Below are 21425 nucleotides of genomic sequence, written 5' to 3' on the forward strand. Positions count from 1 at the left end.
TTATTGATTGCTTGTTAAAATGATTTTTTTATATATTACATTAAATAAAATATATTATTGAAATCAATTTCACCTGTTTGTGCTTTTGTAGTGTGGCTACTAGAAAGCTTAAAATTAGATATGTGGCTTACGTTTGTGACTCGTGTCTATCACTGCTCTGGGGGGATGGCAATGGGCCTGTCCAGTGTGAAAGCCTCTGCTCTTCCCTTGCATTCTGGGCTCTCCTGCACTTGTGATGGGGGCTGAGAGAGGAGGGAGAGCTGGGGATGGAGCCAGGGTTCAGGACCTGTACTCAGGCTCTCCACCCAGGACTACAGGGCCCTGTGTTCATGTGTGTGCTTGTTCTGCTAGGCTGCTGGGCTCTCAGGCCTGTGGCTGGCCCTCCCTGGCCTGCTCAGCAAGGCTCTTGTGTCAGGAAGCCCTGCACAAGCCTTGGCCAGTTGGTGGGGATGAGCCATTTTCCAGAGTGGAAGAGAGCATGTTCCTATTCAGAGGTTGTGCCAGCACCCAGGCTACATTCAGGGACATGTCAGCAATCTTCAGATGAATCAGCTCCTTTGTAATTTCTGGGCCTTAGCTTTGAGAGTGGCCTTAGCTGTCATTTCTGGAATGTGGAAATGGACCTGCACTTGCCCATCTGAAGATGAAGGGATGGAGTATGGTCATTAAGTTCTCTCTACCAATTCCTTTCTACTTATTTGCCCTTTGGGTTTCAGCTTGTGTCATTCACGATTTTAATTATAATCTCTCTATCATTACATTTTAATTCAAGTAGTGATCACTGGAGGATTTTAATGGCAATATGCCAGAATTTTAATTTCACAGATCTGAAATTTTGAACTTTTTATGCACAACTGATGACTTCACACCCTAGGTATAATGCTTATTTAGGTTAATAGCACATTGATATAGGGATGGAAAAGAAAGCATTATTCCTGTAGCATTTCAAATAGTTATTTTGAGATTTTGATTATATCAAAATATTTTGAGGTTTAGCATTAGATTAAAAAAAGTATTTTGTATCCTCTGTTTTCTTCAGAGATAAAAAATGCCATCAAGAAAAAAAAGAAAATGAAAAATTCAGTGTATGCACACATTTACATTATACAATTACTCAAAACATTATAATGCATAAAAGTTAGAAGAAAATCAGTGCTTAATCCAGAGATGTACCACTTTTATATTTTGGGGGCCTCTTCATTTTTCCTTTCTTGTTTCATACTGATTACATAGTTATGCACATTGCTGTCTTCTCCCAGCTTCATAACAAATCCTTTCCCAAGACATTAAAAACTTTCATAAGCAGCAGTTTTAGTGGCCCATTGATAGATGTGGCTTAGACCGCCTAGCTGGGGTCTGACTGGGTATGCTTGTTTTCTCCTGCTCTTTGTCAGCATAATGTTGCAATAGATGTATGTTTGTTGGGTAAAAACTTTTCCCCTACTTTGGCTTATTTCATTATAAGCTTCTGAAAGAATAGTAAGTCAAAAGGTACAAGTGTTTATATGACTTTGTTGAATTGATTTCCTAAATGGTTTCTGTACACTCTTTTCCTAGTACTGGGGTCATGTACTTGGGAAAAGCAATGTTGAAAATGTAAAAAATGACCTCAGTTTGGGGATGTATCTTGCTTTGCTTGGTTTTCCATTTGTGTTGCATACCAACCCAGGTTCACATGTTACATTAAATTGTCATATGTCTTTGATCTCTTAATCTAGAGCAGTGGTTCTCAGTGGGGAGTGCAAGTGGGATTGGTATGGTTTTTGTCCCCCAGAGGATATTTGGAAATGTCTGGAGACATTTTTGGTTGTCACAGTTGAGGGGTTTGCTATTGGCATCCAGTGAATAGAGGCTAAGGATGCTCTTCAACATCCCATAACACAGAACAGCTCCCGCAACGCACAGTTCTCTGGCCCAAAGTGTCAGTGGTGCTGAGGTTGAAAAGCCCTGACAGAGAGCAGTCTTTCTATTTTGTTTCTTTAGTGTTACTGACCTTTTTTCTTTTAATTGAAGTGGAAGTCCCATAACAGGATAATCATTTTAAAGTGCACAGTTCACTGGCATTTAGTGCATTCACAGTGGGGTGCAACTGCCATTTCTTTCTAGTTTCAAACTTCTCTTCACCACAGAAGCACATTCCTACCCGTTTCATTCCCTGTGCCCCCTTCCCTCATCCCTTGGTAACCACTACTCTGTTTTCTGACCCTATGAATTTGCCTGTTCTGGACATTTCGTATAAATGGAATCATATGATATGTCACTTCTTGTGTCTTATTTCTTTCACTTAGCATAATGTCTTTGATGTTCATCCAAGTTGTTACATGTACTTTAATGGCTGAATAATATTCCACTCGATTGGTATGCTACCATTTATTCATACAGTCATCTGGTGGACACTTGAGTTGTTTCTACCTTTGGCTATCATACTGCTATGCTCATTCATAATCAAGTTTTTGTGGACATTATTTTATTTCTCCAGGATTTATCCCTAGGTTTTGAATTTCTGGTCCATATGGTAATTTTATGTTTAACTTTCTGATGAACCACCACACTGTTTTCCACAGCAGCTGCATCATTTTACATTCCTACCAGGTGGAACCTACTGGGGTTCCAATTTCTCCACATCCTTACCAACCCTTTTTTTCTGATTTTTTTAAATTTTAGTCATCTTAGTGGATATGACATGTTGCTTCATGGTAGTGTTGATTTGTGTGTCCCTGATGGCTAATGACATTGAACATCTTTCTATGTGCTTGTTGTCCATATTTATGTCTCTTTGGAGAAATGTCTATTCAAGTCCTTTGCCTTTTTAAAAATTGGATTTTCTTTTTATTGTTAAATTGTAAGAGTTATTTATATATTCCGCACACTAGATTCTCATCAGATATCTGGTATGCAAATATTTTCTCCCATTCTGTAGGTTGTCTTTTTACTTTCTTGGTAGTTTCCTTTGATGAACAAAAGGTTTTAATTTTAATGAAGTCTAGTATACATGTTTTTAAAAATTTGTTGCTCATCTTTTGGTGTCATATCTAGGAATCCTTTGCCAAACCCAAGGTCATGAAGATTTATTCTGTGATGTTTTCTACTTAGATTTTTATCACCTTAGCTCTTATTTTTAGGTGTTTTATCCATTTCTTGTTAATTTTTGTATACTGTATGAGGTAGGAATCCAGTTTCATTCTTTTACATGTAGATATTCAGTTGGCCCAGCACTATTTGTTGAAAAGATTATTCTTTCCCCATTGAATGGTCTTGACACCCTTGTCAAAAGTCAATTCTAAGTGTCCATCAACAGATGACTGGATAAGGAAAATATATATGTATACAATGGAGTATTATTCACCCATAAAAAGAAGGAAATCCTGCCATTTGTGACAGCCTGGGTGAGTGTAGAGGATATTATGCTAAGTGAAATAAGTCAGACAAAGACAAATACTGTCTGATCTCACTTAAATGTAGAATCTAAAGAAAAAGCCAAACTCATAGAAACAGTAGAATGGTAGTTGCTGGGAGGTACCGAAAATGGGGAGATCTTGGTCAAAGAGTACAAACTTCTGGTTATAAAATGAGCAAATCATGGGGACTATAAGTAACAACACTATGTTATATACTTGAAAGTTGCTAAGAGAGTAGGTCTTAAGTGTTCTCACTACAAGAAAATAAATTGTAATCCTGTCAGATGGATGTGTTAACTAATTTTATTATATATCATTTTGCAATATATATGTATATCAGATCATGACATTGTATACCTTAAACTTACACAATGTTATATGTGAGTTATATCTCAATAAAGCTGGGGAAAAATCAGGTGACCATAGATGTTTGGGTTTATTTCTGATTCTCAGTTCTATTCCATTGATCTGTATTTCTACCTTTATGCCAGTACATATTGTTTTGATTAATATACAATTCCAATTAGTTTAGAAATAAGGAAGTATGATCCTCCACCATTATTCTTCCTTTTTAAAAAATTATCTTGGAAAAAGTTCATATAGGGGCAGAGCCAAGATGGCGGCGTGAGTTAGAGCAGTGGAAATCTCCTCCCAAAAACACATAGATCTATGAAAATATAACAAAGAAAACTCTTCCTAAAATAGAGACCAGAGAACACAGGACAACATGCAGACCACATCCACACATGCAAGAACCCTGCACCTTGCGAAGGGGGTAAGATACAAGCCCCGGCCCGTCAGGACCAGAGCGCCCCTCCCCCCGGCTCCCAGCGGGTGGAAAGAAACCGGAGCGGTTTTTTTTTTTTTTTGGCGAGTGCTTTTTCAAAGCCTTAAAGGGACAGGGACCCCGGTGCTAGGCAGGCAGGGTGGCGGGACCTGTGGGTGGGTGCCTGAGACTGGCGCCTGAGGATGGAGAAAATTGCGTGTTTTTCCCCTTTTTTTTCTTTTTGGCGAGTGCTTTTTGGAAGCCTTAAAGGGACAGGGACCCCAAAAACAGCGAAACAGGGCACCAAGACTGGTGAGCGGGTGCCTGAGACCGGCGCCTGGGGTCAAAGAAAATAGCGCGTTTTTCCCAATACTAGGGAGGCAGGGCGGCGGGACCTGTGGGCGGGGGCCTGGGGCCGGCGCCTGAGGACAAAGAAAACCACGCGTTTTTCCCTTTATTTTTTTTGGTGAGTGCTTTTTGGAAGCCTTGGAGGGACGGGGACCCCAATACTAGGGAGGCAGGGCAGCAAGACCGGTGGGCGGGTGCCTGGGACAGGTGCCTGAGGACAAAGAAAATCGCGCGTTTCTCCCTTTTTTTTTTCTCTTTGGCGAGTGCTTTCTGGAGGCCTTAGGGGGACAGGGATTCCAGTGCCAGGGAGGCAGGGCACCAGGGCAGGTGAGCGGGTGCCTGGGAACGGCGCCTGGGGACGGAGAGGGTCGCGCGTTTTTCCCTTTTTTTTTGGCGAGTGTTTCTTGGAGGCCTTGGAGGGATGGGGACCCCAGTGCTAGGGAGGCAGAGCAGCAGGACCAGTGGACGGGTGGCTGGGACTGGCGCCTGAGGACAAACAATACCGCGCATTTTTCCCTTTTTTTTTTTTTTTTTTTTGGCGGGTGCTTTTCGGAAGTCTTGAAGGGACAGGGACCCCAGTGCTAGGGAGGCAGGGCAGCAGGACCAGTGAGCGGGTGCCTGGGACTGGCACCTGAGGACAAAGAAAATTGCGTGTTTTTTCCTTTTTTTTCTTTTTTTCTTTTTCCTCTTTCGTTGTTGCTGTTGTTGTTTTGGTTTGGAGAGTGCTTTTTGGAAGTCTTAAAGGGGCAGGACAGGACACAGTCCAGAGGCAGGGAATCTGGGGATCTCTGGGCACTCTAACCCCCTGGGCAACAGGGAGCACAGAGGCCCCTTACAGAGATAAATAGCCTCCCGGCCGCTCCACCCTAACGGGGCTTCACCATTTTGGAGGAGCAGCCCTAGCCAGGTCACGCCCACAGCAACAGCGGAGAAAAACTCCATAGCAAACGGGCAGGTAGCAGAAGCCCTGTCTGCGCACAGCTGACAGGCATAAGCCACTAGAGGTCGCTATTCTCCCAGGAGAGGAAGGCCACAACCAACAAGAAGGGAAGCTCTTCCAGCGGTCACTTGTACCAGCTCTGCAAACTATCTCTATCACCATGAAAAGGCAAAACTACAGGCAGACAAAGATCACAGAGACAGCACCTGAGAAGGAGACAGACCTAACCAGTCTCCTGAAAAAGAATTCAAAATAAAAATCATGAACATGCTGACAGAGATGCAGAGAAAAATGCAAGAGCAATGGGATGAGATGCAGACAAAAATGCAAGAGCAATGGGATGAAGTCTGGAGGGAGATCACAGATGTCAGGAAGGAGATCACAGAAGTGAAACAATCCCTGGAAGGATTTATAAGCAGAATGGATAAGATGCAAGAGGCCATTGAAGGAATAGAAACCAGAGAACAGGAACATATAGAAGCTGACATAGAGAGCGATAAAAGGATCTCCGAGAACTATGTGACCAATCCAAAAGGAATAATAGTCATATTATAGGGGTACCAGAAGAAGAAGAGGAAAAGGGATAGAAAGTCTCCTTGAAGAAATAATTGCTGAAAACTTCCCCAAACTGGGGGAGGAAATAATCGAACAGACCACGGAAATACACAGAACCCCCAACAGAAAGGATCCAAGGAGGACAACACCAAGACACATAATAATTAAAATGGCAAGGATCAAGGACAAGGAAAGAGTTTTAAAGGAAGCTAGAGAGAAAAAGGTCACCTATAAAGGAAAACCCATCAGGCTAACATCAGACTTCTCGACAGAAACCCTAGAGGCCAGAAGAGAATGGCATGATATATTTAATGCAATGAAACAAAAGGGCCTTGAACCAAGGATACTGTATCTAGCACGACTATCATTTAAATATGATGGCGGGATTAAACAATTCCCAGACAAACAAAAGCTGAGGGAATTTGCTTCCCACAATCCACCTCTACAAAGCATCCTACAGGGACTGTTCTAGATGGGAGCACTCCTAAAAAGAGCACAGAACAAAACACACAACATATGAATAATGGAGGAGGAGGAATAAGAAGGGAGAGAAGAAAAGAATCTCCAGACAGTGTATATAACAGCTCAATAGTGACCTAAGTTAGGCAGTAAGATACTAAAGAAGCTAACCTTGAACCTTTGGTAACCACGAACCTAAAGCCTGCAATGGGAATAAGTACATATATCTCAATAGTCACCCTAAATGTAAATGGACTTAAAGCACCAATCAAAAGACACAGAGTAATAGAATGGATAAAGAAGCAAGACCCATCTATATGCTGCTTACAAGAAACTCACCTTAAACCAAAGACAAGCACAGACTAAAAGTCAAGGGATGGAAAAACATATTCCAGGCAAACAACAGTGAGAAGAAAGCAGGGGTTGCAGTACTAATATCAGACAAAATAGACTTCAAAACAAAGAAAGTAACAAGAGATAAAGAAGGGCACTACATAATGATAAAGGACTCAGTCCAACAAGAGGATATAACCATTCTAAATATATATGCACCCAATACAGGAGCACCAGCATATGTGAAACAAATACTAACAGAACTAAAGAGGGAAATAGACTGCAATGCATTCATTTTAGGAGACTTCAACACACCACTCATCCCAAAGGATAGATCCAATGGGCAGAAAATAAGTAAGGACACACAGGCACTGAACAACACACTAGAATGGATGGACCTAATAGACATCTATAGAACTCTACATCCAAAAGCAACAGGATATACATTCTTCTCAAGTGCACATGGAACATTCTCCAGAATAGACCACATACTAGCTCACAAAAAAAGCCTCAGTAAATTCCAAAATATTGAAATTCTACCAACCAATTTTTCAGACCACAAAGGTATAAAAGCAGAAATAAATTCTACAAAGAAAACAAAAGGCTCACAAACACATGGAGGCTTAACAACATGCTACTAAATAATCAATGGATCAATGAACAAATCAAAATAGAGATCAAGGAATATATAGAAACAAATGACAACAACAACACAAAGCCCCAACTTCTGTGGGATGCAGCGAAAGCAGTCTTAAGAGGAAGTATATAGCAATCCAGGCACACTTGAAGAAGGAAGAACAATCCCAAATGAATAGTCTAACATCACAATTATCGAATCTGGAAAAAGAAGAACAAATGAGGCCTAAAGTCAGCAGAAGGAGGGACATAATAAAGACCAGAGAAGAAATAAACAAAATTGAGAAGAATAAAACAATAGCAAAAATCAATGAAACCAAGAGCTGGTTCTTCGAGAAAATAAACAAAATAGATAAGCCTCTAGTCAAACTTATTAAGAGAAAAAGAGAATCAACACAAATCAACATAATCAGAAATGAGAATGGAAAAATCACGACAGACTCCACAGAAATACAAAGAATTATTAAAGACTACTATGAAAACCTATATGCCAACAAGCTGGAAAACCTAGAAGAAATGGACAACTTCCTAGAAAAATACAACCTCCCAAGACTGACCAAGGAAGAAACACAAAAGTTAAACAAACCAATTACGAGCAAAGAAATTGAAACAGTAATCAAAAAACTACGCAAGAACAAAACCCCGGAGCCGGACAGATTTACCTTGGAATTTTATCAGACACACAGAGAAGGCATAATACCCATTCTCCTTAAAGTGTTCCACAAAATAGAAGAAGAGGGAATACTCCCAAACTCATTCTATGAAGCCAACATCACCCTAATACCAAAACCAGGCAAAGACCCCACCAAAAAAGAAAATTACAGACCAATATCCCTGATGAATGTAGATGCAAAAATACTCAATAAAATATTAGCAAACAGAATTCAACAGTATATCAAAAGGATCATACACCATGACCACGTGGGATTCATCCCAGGGATGCAAGGATGGTACAACATTCGAAAATCCATCAACATCATCCACCATATCAACAAAAAGAAAGACAAAAACCACATGATCATCTCCATAGATGCTGAAAAAGCATTTGACAAAATTCAACATCCATTCATGATAAGAACTCTCAGCAAAATGGGAATAGAGGGCAAGTACCTCAACATAATAAAGGCCATATATGATAAACCCACAGCCAGCATTATACTGAACAGCGAGAAGCTGAAAGCATTTCCTCTGAGATCGGGAACAAGACAAGGATGCCCACTCTCGCCACTGTTATTTAACATAGTACTGGAGGTCCTAGCCACGGCAATCAGACAAAACAAAGAAATATAAGGAATCCAGATTGGTAAAGAAGAAGTTAAACTGTCGCTATTTGCAGATGATATGATACTGTACATAAAAAACCCTAAAGACTCCACTCCAAAACCACTAGAACTGATATCGGAATACAGCAAAATTGCAGGATACAAAATTAACACACAGAAATCTGTAGCTTTCCTATACACTAACAATGAACCAATAGAAAGAGAAATCAGGAAAAAATTCCATTCAGCATTGCATCAAAAACAATAAAATACCTAGGAATAAACCTAACCAAAGAAGTGAAAGACTTATACTCTGAAAACTACAAGTCACTCTTAAGAGAAATTAAAGGGGACACTAATAAATGGAAACTCATCCCATGCTCATGGCTAGGAAGAATTAATATCATCAAAATGGCCATCCTGCCCAAAGCAATATACAGATTTGATGCAATCCCTCTCAAATTACCTGCAACATTCTTCAATGAATTGGAACAAATAATTCGAAAATTCACATGGAAACACCAAAGACCCCGAATAGCCAAAGCAATCCTGAAAAAGAAGAATAAAGTAGGGGGGATCTCACTCCCCAACTTTAAGCTCTACTACAAAGCCATAGTAATCAAGACAGTCTGGTACTGGCACAAGAACAGAGCCACAGACCAGTGGAACAGATTAGAGACTCCAGAAATTAACCCAAACATATATGGTCAATTAATATTTGATAAAGGAGCCATGGACATACAATGGCAAAATGACAGTCTCTTCAACAGATGGTGCTGGCAAAACTGGACAGCTACATGTAGGAGAATGAAACTGGACCATTGTCTAACCCCATATACAAAGGTAAACTCAAAATGGATCAAAGACCTGAATGTAAGTCATGAAACCATTAAACTCTTGGAAAAAAACATAGGCAAAAACCTCTTAGACATCAACATGAGTGACCTCTTCTTGAACATATCTCCCCGGGCAAGGAAAACAACAGCAAAAATGAGCAAGTGGGACTACATTAAGCTGAAAAGCTTCTGTACAGCGAAAGACACCATCAATAGAACAAAAAGGAACCCTACAGTATGGGAGAATATATTTGAAAATGACAGATCCGATAAAGGCTGACATCCAGAATATATAAAGAGCTCACACGCCTCAACAAACAAAAAACAAATAACCCAATTAAAAAATGGGCAGAGGAACTGAACAGACAGTTCTTGAAAAAAGAAATACAGATGGCCAACAGACACATGAAAAGATGCTCCACATTGCTAATTATCAGAGAAATGCAAATTAAAACTACAATGAGGTATCACCTCACACCAGTAAGGATAGCTGCCATCCAAAAGACAAACAACAACAAAAGTTGGCGAGGCTGTGGAGAAAGGGTAACCCTCCTACACTGCTGGTGGGAATGTAAATTAGTTCAACCATTGTGGAAAGCAGTATGGAGGTTCATCAAAATGCTCAAAACAGACCTACCATTTGACCTAGGAATTCCACTCCTAGGAATTTACCCTAAGAACGCAGCAATCAAGTTTGAGAAAGACAGATGCACCCCTATGTTTATCGCAGCACTATTTACAATAGCCAAGAATTGGAAGCAACCTAAATGTCCATCAGTAGATGAATGGATAAAGAAGATGTGGTACATACACACAGTGGAATACTACTCAGCCATAAGAAGTGGAAAAATCCAACCATTTGCAGCAACATGGATGGAGCTGGAGAGTATTATGCTCTATGAAATAAGCCAAGCGGAGAAGAGAAATATCAAATGATTTCTCTCATCTGAGGAGTATAAGAACAAAGGAAAAACTGAAGGAACAAAACAGCAGCGGAATTACAGAACCCAAAAATGGACTAACAGGTACCAAAGGGAAAGGAACTGGGGAGGATGGGTGGGCAGGGAGGGATAAGGGGGGGGGAAGAAGAAGGAGGGTATTAAGATTAGCATGCATGGGGGAGAGGGAGAAAGGGGAGGGTGGGCTGCACAACGCAGAGAGGACAAGTAGTGATTCTACAATATTTTGTTAAGCTGATGGACAGTAACCGTAATGTGGTTTTTAGGGGGGACCTGATATAGGGGAGAGCATAGTAAACATAGTATTCTTCATGTAAGTGTAGATTAAAGATTAAAAAAAAAAAGAAAGAAAAGGGGGATTACTCCTTCATAGGATAAAACTATTGGTAAATCAAAGATCAACGCATGCTTTAAATACCCTTAATGTTGATTACTTAAAGGGTGTCAGATGATCAGCTATGGAGATACTCTTTTCTGATAATATTCCTTTCTCTTAATTAAAAAAAAAAAAAAGCAGTTCCTGTGTGCTGACCTCCAATGAGTTCTGCACAGTGGTATAGAGGACATGTCAAAGTGTGGGCAAAGGGTCTGTTTGTTTCTATGCAGAAGATCAAGGCCTAGCTTGGCTACCCAGAAAATGTACTAAGGTATGATATGAGGAGGAGCTTCTGGCATCAGCACTCTCTGGAGGACTCGTGCCGGGGGATGATCATCAAAAAGCCTCCACAGGGATCCGGGCGATGCTGCGGTTGTGGCTGCTTCCAGCCCATCGTTTCCTGGACTTGCCATTGGAATGAGGAGGGAGATGTCTAGGCTGGCATGTGCATACACTGAGACAACGAATTTGACCGGATCTGTACTGTTGGAACTCAACCAGGAGTTGGGAGGGGTACAAGTTGTAGCACTCCAAAATCTTATGACTATAGACTATCTACGGTTAAAAGAACATATGGGATGTGAACAGATCCCAGAAATGGGTTGTTTTAATTTGTCTGATTTCTCTCAGACTGTTCAAGTAAAGTTGGACAATATCCATAATATCATAGACAAATTTTCACAAATGCCCAGGGTGCCTAAATGGTTTTCTTAGCTTCACTAGAGATAGATGGTAATTATATATTTGCTTTGTTTATGTCACTGTATTCCTATTATGTTAATATGTGAGCGCAAGTTAGTTAGTAGTTTAAAACCTATACATGCTTAAGGTACTCTACAAGAAGATATGTCAAAGAAATAATCAATCCTCTCATGTTTTCTTCCATATGCTACCTCTATAGCTTTTCTTCTTCCTTCCTAATTACAACCCTTAAATAGAATTCGTGCCCCATATCGAATTTACCGAGTATCATAATTCCTCCAGGTGGTAAAGATACCTCGAGACAAGTGCTGGGCAGAGAAGCCACAGGGCATAAATCTGCAAAGAAGTAAAAAGCTAACCTTTTCAAACAATATGGCTTCTCTCTCACTTATCAACTTTACATTTCCCTGTATGGCCCCGGAAGATGACTGGTTAGCCAGAGATGGGTAAGATTCCTCAAGGGAGGAACAACCTAAGACAGGCACAGTCGCAGGGGGGCCATTAGGTGAGAAATTGGGGATCAATAGATGTGAGGCTCAGAACCTCACCCCCGCCCCCTTGTTTTGAGAGAAATCTTCAGCATCCGTGGATGTTTTGCTGCCCTTGTCTAGCTTGGATTACTACTTATTCCATAGGCACACACCTGATCATCTACATTTGCCCTCTTACAGCACTAAACTATGTTTTCTATCTTTATCTTGCATCTACCTACCACTTCAGCATTTTATTAAAAATAAAAAAATAATAATAATAAAGGGAGAAATGTGGGATCCACATATAAATCAAGTATAAAATCAAACAAATATTCATATTTGACCTGTTTATAGTTCATAATGCGTGATCAAAACCGAAAGTTTCTGTGATGAATGCCCTTGTACTGTTCACCATGTAAGAATTTATTTACTATGTAAGAATTCGTTCACCATGTAAGAACTTGTTTGTTATGCTTTTGAAGATTGGAGACTGACGAGAATTAGGCTTGAGATGGATTAATGATTGTGCATTGAGCATTGACCCCCCTATACAGAATTTTATTGTTGTTAACAACCATTTGATGCATAAATATGAGAGATGCCGTCTCAAAAAGAAAAAAAAATTATCTTGGCTATTTGGCGTCCCTTGCATTTCAGTATGAATTTTAAGATCAGTTCATTTCTACCAAAAAAGCAGTTGGGATTCTAGTAGGGATTGCATTGAGTCTATTACTTTGCAGGGACAATTGCCATCTTAACAATGTTAAATCTTCTGATCCATTAATGTGAGATGCCTTTACATTTATTTATGTTTTCTTTAACTTCTTTTAGCAGTGTTTTGTAGTTTTCAGTGTACAGGTTTTTTACCTGCTGGGTTAAATTTATTCTAGGTTTTTATTTTATTATTTTGATGCTTTTGTAAATGGAGTTGTTTTCCTAATTTCCTTTTCAGGTTGTTCATTGCTGGTGTGTAGAAACACCAACTGATTTTTGTGTGTTGATCTGTACCTTAAAACTTTGGTGCATTTGTATATTAGCTTTAGTAGTTGTTTTGTGGGTTTGTTTTTGGTATTTTCTACATGTAGGATCATGTCATTCACTAATAGAGATAGTCTTACTTCTTCCTATCCAATCTGGATGCCTTTTATTTCTTTTTCTTGCCTAAGTGCCCTGGCTAGCACCTCGAGGATTGAATGGCAGTGGTGAGAGTGGGCATCCTTGTCTTCTTCCTGACCTTATGAGAAAGCCTTCAAGTCTTTCACCATGAAATGAGATGTTAGCTGTAGATTTTTCAAAGTTGCCCTTTCTCAGGTTGAGGAAGTTTCCTTCCAGTTTCTTGGATCTTTTTATCATGAGACATTAAGTTTTTAAAAGCTTTGGCATACTTTTTAATATAGAAACTTTTGCATGTGTTTTATTCTGACCAGTGCTGATTCCTAAAGAAAAACCCCCAATCACAGTTGTTGGTGATGTAGGAGGGAGGATCGCCATCATTGTGGTATGTAGACCTCTCATTATTATTCATTTGATATTTATCATTGTAACCTGTTGACTTGTTTTAATTGTGTGGGGATCATGGTATGGCCAGGTGAGTGTTACTGAAATTGCTGTCTTGGGCTAAATGTTTACTTTGGTCCAAAAACTGAAAATTGTTTTCATTAGTTTATCAAGAAATTAACTACTTAGTTAACTAAATTTCATACAGATGTTTGTCATAACATGGGAAATTGTGTTGTGATCAAAGTAGAGTACAAAACTGATTATAACTTTAAAACTCATATCCTTTCACACTTCACAAAACTAGTGCACAAAAGGAGCACGTTTGAAGAATAAAATGATCATGTGGGTAACTGCTACTCAGCTTGGAAACAGAGCAGAGTACCCTTGAAGCCACTTCTGGGCTTTTCCCTGGCTTCTGTACCCCCACTTCTGATCATTAGCCTGAAAGTCATCATTCATGTCCTTACTTATATTTACAATCCACCATGAGTGATGGGTCCCTATATGCCATATTTTTCTGTTTTGCATGCTTTTGATGTTTATATAATACAACCTTTGTGTACTTTGTAACTTTTATTTTGAGATTTCTCCATGTAGTATCATGTAGCTGTCCCATCATTATTTCTTGCTCCTCTCTGGTGTTCATGTATAACTGTTACGCAGTTTGTTTATCTGTTCTCTGGGCATTGAGCATAACAGTTTTTCTATTTCCACTGCTTTGAACAATCCTGCCCCTGATTTCCAGGGCATACATGCAAGAGTTTCTAGGTGCTTGGGAGTGGAATTGCACCTAGGAGTGAAGGTACACATGTCATCAGCTTTACTAGGTGGTGCCAGGTTGTTCCCAAAGTGGTTGCACAGTTTACCAAGCCCCCATGGGGGGTTAGGGGGCACCTTCTCCCCAGAGCTTTCATTTACGTTTTCAAGTTAGTCTCTGACGTTACCCTACAGGGTAATAGCTGTCCATTAATTTATTCCTTAACCAGCAAAATCTGTAGTTATAAGATGTTATAAATTCAGTAGTACTTTTTTCTCCATTCCTATTGCACCTTTCCCTTTTTAACTTCCTACTGCATTTAAAATAACATACACCTCTATATTTTGAAGTAATTATAGACTCAAAGGAAGTAGCCAAAACAAAAGTACAGGAAGGTCTTGCAGACTCTCACCCAGTGTCTTCCTCCTTGCTTACCTGTAGTGCTGTGACAGTCTAGAAATCCACATCGCCACAAGCCACAGAGCTGCTTCTGATAGCACGTGTTATGCGGGTGTGGATAGCTGTGTTAATCTTACCATGCATCTAGCTTTGTGTGACCACCACTAGCATCAGGGTACAGAACTGTCCCACCACCACAAAGCTCCCTCAGGCTGCCCCTTTATAGCCGCATCCACCTGGTCCCTAACTTGTGGCAGTCACCAGTCTGTCCTTTCTGTAATTGTTATTTCAAGAACATCATATGAATGGGATATACAGTATGTAACCTTTTTAACATGATTTTTTCCCCTTATCATGATCTGGAGGTCCACCCAGGTGGTTGTGTGTGTGAGTGAATAGTCCAGTCCTCCTGCCAAGCAGTGTTCCGTGTGCGGGTGGTTTAACCACTCACCTGCTGAAGTTCATTTGAGTTATTCCCTGTTTTCTGCTGTTAGAAATGAAATGGCTCTCCACATTTGTGTATGGTTTTTGTGTGAACAGAGTTTTAATTTTTCTGGGATAAATGAGCAAAAGTGTAATTGTTGGGTTGCATAGTAATTGTAGGTTTGTAAGTTTTATGTGTGTTTATAACTTACAGTTTCATAAGAACTTGTCAAACTGTTTTTCAGAGTGTCTGTAGCATTTTATTAGCACTTTTAAAGTAATGGATTTTTTTCTTTGATCATAGTAATATCAGTGCACATTTGAGAAGAATAATATATGTATATAAATTTAATACATGAATATTTATTCAGGTCTAGACAATGCTTGATAGTCTAATAGGCTTAAAATAACTTTGGTAATCTGGGTGTAAAGGAAACAGACGGGAAAGAAAAGCTCTCCTGTGTATTTCCTTTACTACCCACACAAATACTTCTGGTCACCAAATGTACAGAGGTTTTTGCCACATTTGTCCTCCAGTTTAACTCAGCTATGACACTGTTTACGCAAAGACAGCATCAGTTCCCACAGGTTAAGGGCTCAGTCCCACAAGACTGCTCCCACCCCACTTCACAAATGGGAGGTTCCCATGACCCCCTCCTCAGGTTCAATTAATTTGCTAGAGCAGCTCACAAAGCTCAGAGAAACGCTCATGTTACCAGCCTACTAAAGGACATGGTAAAGGACACACACGAAGAGCCCCGTGAGGGAGGTGCACAGGACAAGGTCTGGGAGGGCACTGAGCACAGGCTCTTTCGTCCCCATGAAGCAGGGGTGCACTTCCCTCCCTGTACACCGTGTGCTTGCCAACATGGACACCCTCCGACCCTATACGTTCAGGGTTTTTATGGAGGCTCCTCATGTGGGCATGATTGGTCATTAACCCCATTTCTAGCCTCTCTCCCCTTGCTAGAGGAAAGGGGGTGGGGCTGAAAATTCCAAGCTTCTAATCAAGGCTGGTCTTCCTGGTGACCAGGCCCCACCCTGGAGCCACCCTGGCGCCCAGCCAGAGCTGTCTCATTAGGACAAAGGCTGCTCCTCGTGCTCTTGTCCCTTAGGAATTTATGGGTGCTTTAGGAGCCCTGTGTCAGGGACGGGGTCAAAAGGCAAATATTACAGCTAGAGCTGCTCCTCGTGTTCTTGGCCCTTAGGCATTTACGGGGGTCTTAGGAGCCCTGTGCTGGGAGTGAGGGGCAGAGACCTACATATTTCTCACACTGGGTGAGGTTAACACAGTTACATCACACTGGGAATCTGTGGTCCATAGATCGGAAATCACTGGACTGGGTATTTTGTTAAAACTAATAATTATTGTTTTTCCCATTATAAAAACACATGTAAAAAGCATATTTCCTATATGTTGCATGGAGAAATTCCAGGAAATAAGGAAAAGTAGCAAGAAAAGGGGAAAGAACCGTACAGCTGAAATCCTCTCCTGCAGGCTTTGCTGTGTGTCAGCCAGACCCGCTCACCAGGCGCCTCTGGAACGCCCGGGCTGCAGGGACATGAGACGGGCCCCAGGGCCTCGAGTGCAGAGAGACAGCCTGTAAGGGACGGGAGCCGGCTGAGGAGGCCAGCTGCAGATGGCGGGGGCACAGGGCCGGGTGACCCTGCTGTCTGGACATGTTGAGTGGAACAGCAAATTTGTCAGAGTAGAATTAAACCCTTTCTTCTCCCTAGTCGTCTAAACTCACCTTTGCCAAAGTGTTATGAACCTTTTGCTCAATCTGTGATTTGACAGGATGACATTATCGATGACGTTGACAGCTTTCTTGCTGCAGCAGAGACGCTGAAGGAAAGAGGTGCATATAAGATCTTCGTGATGGCAACTCATGGCTTGTTATCTTCAGATGCTCCCCGGCTGATTGAGGAATCTGCCATTGATGAGGTAACAGAGGCAGGCTGTGTGTGAGCATGGTGCCCTGGTGCTGGTGTGCCTCCTGATCTGTAGTCCCAGAGTAGATGAAGAATGAGCTACTTTGTAGCTAAGAATGGATTCAAAACATGGGTTATATTTGTGTTTCATTGACGGTAAGCTTCTGTCTTTTGCCCATGGTAATAGTTAATAGTTTTAATAATGCATAAATGGAGCACGTGGTCCCTGCCCATACCACCTGGTGCTGTGCACACACCCCCTCCCAAACTCCCATCAGAGCCCTGCAGGGCCCTTGTTGTGACCCTTTTAGAGAGGTGAGAAATTGTGCATCAGAAAGTTTAGTGACTTCCTAAGGTCAGAGCCACAGGCAAGGCACTGGCATTCAGGCCTTAGTTTGCCTGATGCCAGTGCCCACCCCTCTTTCTGGTCCAGACGCCTGTGGTAGGAAATCTGGGAGGGGAAGGCAAACAGGGCAACTTCTCCTAAGCCGCCTGTAGCTCCCAGTGTGACTGAAGTGAGGCTGTCCAGATTTATTTGTCCTGCTTTGTCCACCTGTCATTCCAGCGACCAGCCAACCAGCCCGGGGTTTGATTGTATGCCACATTTTTATTATCTCTTAAGAGATAAAAGTGCTCTCCCTGTGTATTCCTGATATTGAATCTGAAATTAGTGAAACTCCTCTTACCTTTTTGAGTCCCAAATCTTCACTCTTCAGCAGGTGATCTCCTTGAGCCTGGCCCTTTGTTTATCATCTTCGATGGGTTCAAGATGCCTTAGCACAGACAAAAGGGCACACTTGCATGGCTCCAGCCTCCTTATTCAGCTGGACAAAACATACTAAGAGCTAAAAATGACCTTCAAGTCAGCAAAATAATTCAGAATGCATTATTAAGTGAAGTAGGAAGGCTTGAGGCCCAGGGCAGCTCTCACTTGACACTGGGTGACGTCCTCATGGGTGCTGTGTGAGGAAGAGCAAAGCAGAGGAATCCAGAGGGGACTGCTGGGTCCAGGACTCTGAGAGCAGAGTGAACTTTGGAGAGAGACATAAAACCAGCTAAAGCAAACATGAGTATGTGAGTCCTGGACAGCAGCTCTCCGGGGAAAGGCATCCCTGAGAGGGTGCTCTGTCACTGATGCCTGTCATGGGGAGCTGGGTCAGGAGCTAATGGCTAAGCTGGGCTTCTCATTCACTCTGGTTAGGAAGCTAAGGTTTTCATAAATACTTAACAGACAAGGTGTAGCTGCACAGCAGATGATTAAGTTATAAACCATGTAGAAGTCATGGCCAGATAACAGGTTAGGAGGTGGAAAGAGGGAGAAGTGGAGACAGACTGATGCTCTCATCTTCAGTGGAGGAGTTGGTAAATGGTGCTTGGTATTGATACATCAAGATTTGAAGTTTTTTTTTAAATTTTCTTAATTAAAAGGAGTTCAATGAAATGTCTAGAATAGACATCTATAAAGACAGATTAGTGGTTACCAGGGGCTTGAGGAAGGGGGAAATGAGAGTGACAGTGGAAGGGTGCAAAGTTTATTACTGGGGAGATAGTAACGCAACTCTGAATATTCTAAAACCATTTAACTGTATACTTTAAGTGGGTGAATTGTATGCAAATTGTGTCTCAACAAAGCTGTTACTTTTAAAAATGGTTAGAATAAATTTGGAAAGTTAATTCCCTAAATAGGGTGGTTTTCCAGTGAGTAAAACTGACTCCTGCTGGGATGTGGGGTACTCCAGGGGCACCTGGGGTCACCTTCCACATCTATTCTAGGTGAATGGTGCAAACTTTTCTGTGGTTGACACCAGTGGGTACTTTTTTTTCTTTTGAGAAGTGTTCTCTTTTACAGGTCATGAGATTAGATAACCCTTCATGTTTCCAGTTTTGCCTTAATTACCAGGAAGATGACATACAAAATAACAAGTCACAATTACATTAGGCTAGGGTTTCCTGTCTCTAGTGCTGGTTCTGAGTAATTCCTGATTGTCCATCTCTGTTCAGTGATCTCACTGTGTGTGTTGCATTGTTATATAAGCTGTGTTGAGGCTTGTTTTAGAAATAGGGAACATATATTATAAATAATAACTGAAAAATTACGCCCATCCTGCTTTTTTTAGAAGGCTGTGTCTTAAATTTTTTTCCACTTCTAGCTGTTTTAAAGTGCTTGTTTCTCCTTTTTTTGATTTTTATTGAATCTTTCAAATAACAGTTCTGTTGAGATATAACTCACTGTACAGTTCACCCATAATTCAGTGGTTTTTAGTATATTCACAGAACCATGCAATCATCTTTGCAGTCACTTCCAGAGCATTTCATCCCCCTAAAGAAACTGCATACCCATTAGCAGTCACTCCCCTTTTCTTCTCAATCCACTCAGTCTTAGGGAACCACCCTGTGCTTTCTGTCTCTATAGATTTACCTAACCTGGACATTTCATGTAAATGGAATCATACAATATGTAGCCCTTTGTGCCTGGTTTCTTTCACTTAACATAACGTTTGAAAGTTCATCCATGTTGTAGATTCTGTCAGTATGTCATGCCTTTTTATTGCTGAGTATTTCACTATATGTATATACTACATTTTATCTCTTCATAAGTTGATAGAAATATGGGTTGTTTCCACTTTTTGACTATTGTGAATAATACTTTTGTGAACATTCATGTGCAGGGTTTCGAATGGAGGTATGTTTTCATTTCTCTTGGGTATATATTTAGGAGTGAGATTGCTATGCCGTATGGTAACTCAATGTTTAACCTTTTGTGGGACTTCCAGACTGTTTTCCAAATCAACCATTTTACATTCCCACCAGCAGTGTATGAGTGTTATAGTTATTCTGTATCCTTGTCAACACTTGTTATTATCTGTCTGTTTGCCTATAGTCATCCTAGTAGAGTAGATGTAAGGTTATCAGTCTTAACCTAAGAAACACATGTAGTATTCACAATAACTGAAAACTTTGTTAAGTGTGTGATAGATCCACTGTCCTCCTGTCAAGTAGAACCTCAGAAATTTGAGAATATATCATTTTCAGATCAAGCCAGGAAGCTATGTGATTTTATGATGCTCTTGTTTTTTCTTTTCTCTTGATTTGCAGGTGGTGGTTACCAATACAATTCCACATGAAATCCAGAAGCTCCAGTGCCCCAAAATTAAAACTGTGGATATCAGCATGATACTTTCAGAAGCCATTCGTCGGATTCATAATGGCGAGTCCATGTCCTACCTTTTTAGAAACATAGGTTTAGATGACTGAAACTTTCCTTTCTTAAAGCTCCAAGGGCCAAACTGGAAATGTAAAAATAGGTACCATGAGGGATCATACCTACTTTGGTGTATTTCACAGGGACTGTCTGTGTTTTGTTCCTTTCCTTTTGCCAATTCCTGTGAAAGTTGACCAACTTTTTATGTTGGGTTGGGAGTTTGTGAGTTTTTCAGGAAATTTTTATAAAAGAAAACTATGTTCCCCTCAAATAAAATAAGCTAATACCTGATTGTTTTTAGTTTAACTATTTAAAAAATAATTTGGAGTAAGATTTTTAAGCTCACAAACAGCCTTTTTTCCAAAGTTGCTAGAGCTCAAGTGCATAAAAAAGTTAATGATCTACTATATAATACCTATAGTTGAAAAGTCAAAAAGATTATACTGTTGAATCCAGTAAATGACATTTTTAGAAGTGATTTTTTTAGACAAGCATATGGAATAAGTAAGCGTTATTTATTTTCTGCAACAAAAGAAGGAATAAAAACTTAATTTGTGCATGTTTTTTTAATCTTTGTGTTTTGGCAGTTGTTTTATAACCAAAATAAAATGAAAGCTGAATATACATGCTGTGAATGTTGAAATGTTCATCAGCTTGCTGAGTTTTCTGCAGTTTCTCAGGGTGATACACTAGCCTCTTTAGGAATGTAATAGTGTCTGTTCTGTTTGTTCAGGACCCTGCACATTACTGATGCACAGTCATTTGACTGCAGCAAGAGAGGAATTTGAATCCCAGGCTGTGAGCCACGGGAGCAGGTCAGTGAGTTAGCTTGAGCTGCTCTCTGCATCTTGGAGTGGCATTGTTTTGCTACCTGTTCAATAGCACAGCCATTCTCAAAATAGAATGTACCACTGCATGCTCTGGAGGATGGAATCCTGGTGGGGGGTCACAAAGGACAAGTGATGTGATCCTTATCAGTGACAGGCATTTAAGTATTGTCTATCTTAGAGTTTTGAGTTCAGAACTCAAAACTTGTACCTTGGAGTTTATCAGACTGTTGAACACCAGGGTCCCATGAGTTATGCCAATGTCACATAATGGCAGTCCTAACTAATTTAGGGAGGGGAAAAATTAATATTTTCTCACAAAGAAAAACATTACTTTTTCTT

The 21425-nt window shown here is 40.6% G+C and overlaps 1 protein-coding gene across 6 annotated transcripts in view; it reads left to right on the plus strand.

Annotated features, from left to right (window-relative positions):
* Positions 1-21425, plus strand: part of PRPSAP2 (phosphoribosyl pyrophosphate synthetase associated protein 2) — a 107638-nt gene that overhangs the window by 58848 nt on the left and 27365 nt on the right. For 5 of the 6 annotated variants that reach the window (XR_012130425.1, XR_012130424.1, XR_012130426.1 and 2 more), the window contains 4 exons: positions 13471-13541; positions 16921-17067; positions 20151-20262; positions 20990-21071. Coding sequence is in view for 2 of the 6 variants with exons in the window: in XM_073234723.1 (XP_073090824.1) it covers positions 13471-13541; positions 16921-17067; positions 20151-20262; positions 20990-21071 (412 nt within the window). In the remaining 4 variants the exon portion in view is untranslated. Of the gene's footprint in view, positions 1-13470; positions 13542-16920; positions 17068-20150; positions 20904-20989; positions 21072-21425 lie in introns of those variants that run through there. The other variant, XM_037019636.2, reaches the window with a different exon arrangement.

The sequence above is a fragment of the Manis javanica genome, chromosome 4, assembly GCF_040802235.1.
Source record: "Manis javanica isolate MJ-LG chromosome 4, MJ_LKY, whole genome shotgun sequence".
Lineage (NCBI taxonomy): Eukaryota > Metazoa > Chordata > Mammalia > Pholidota > Manidae > Manis > Manis javanica.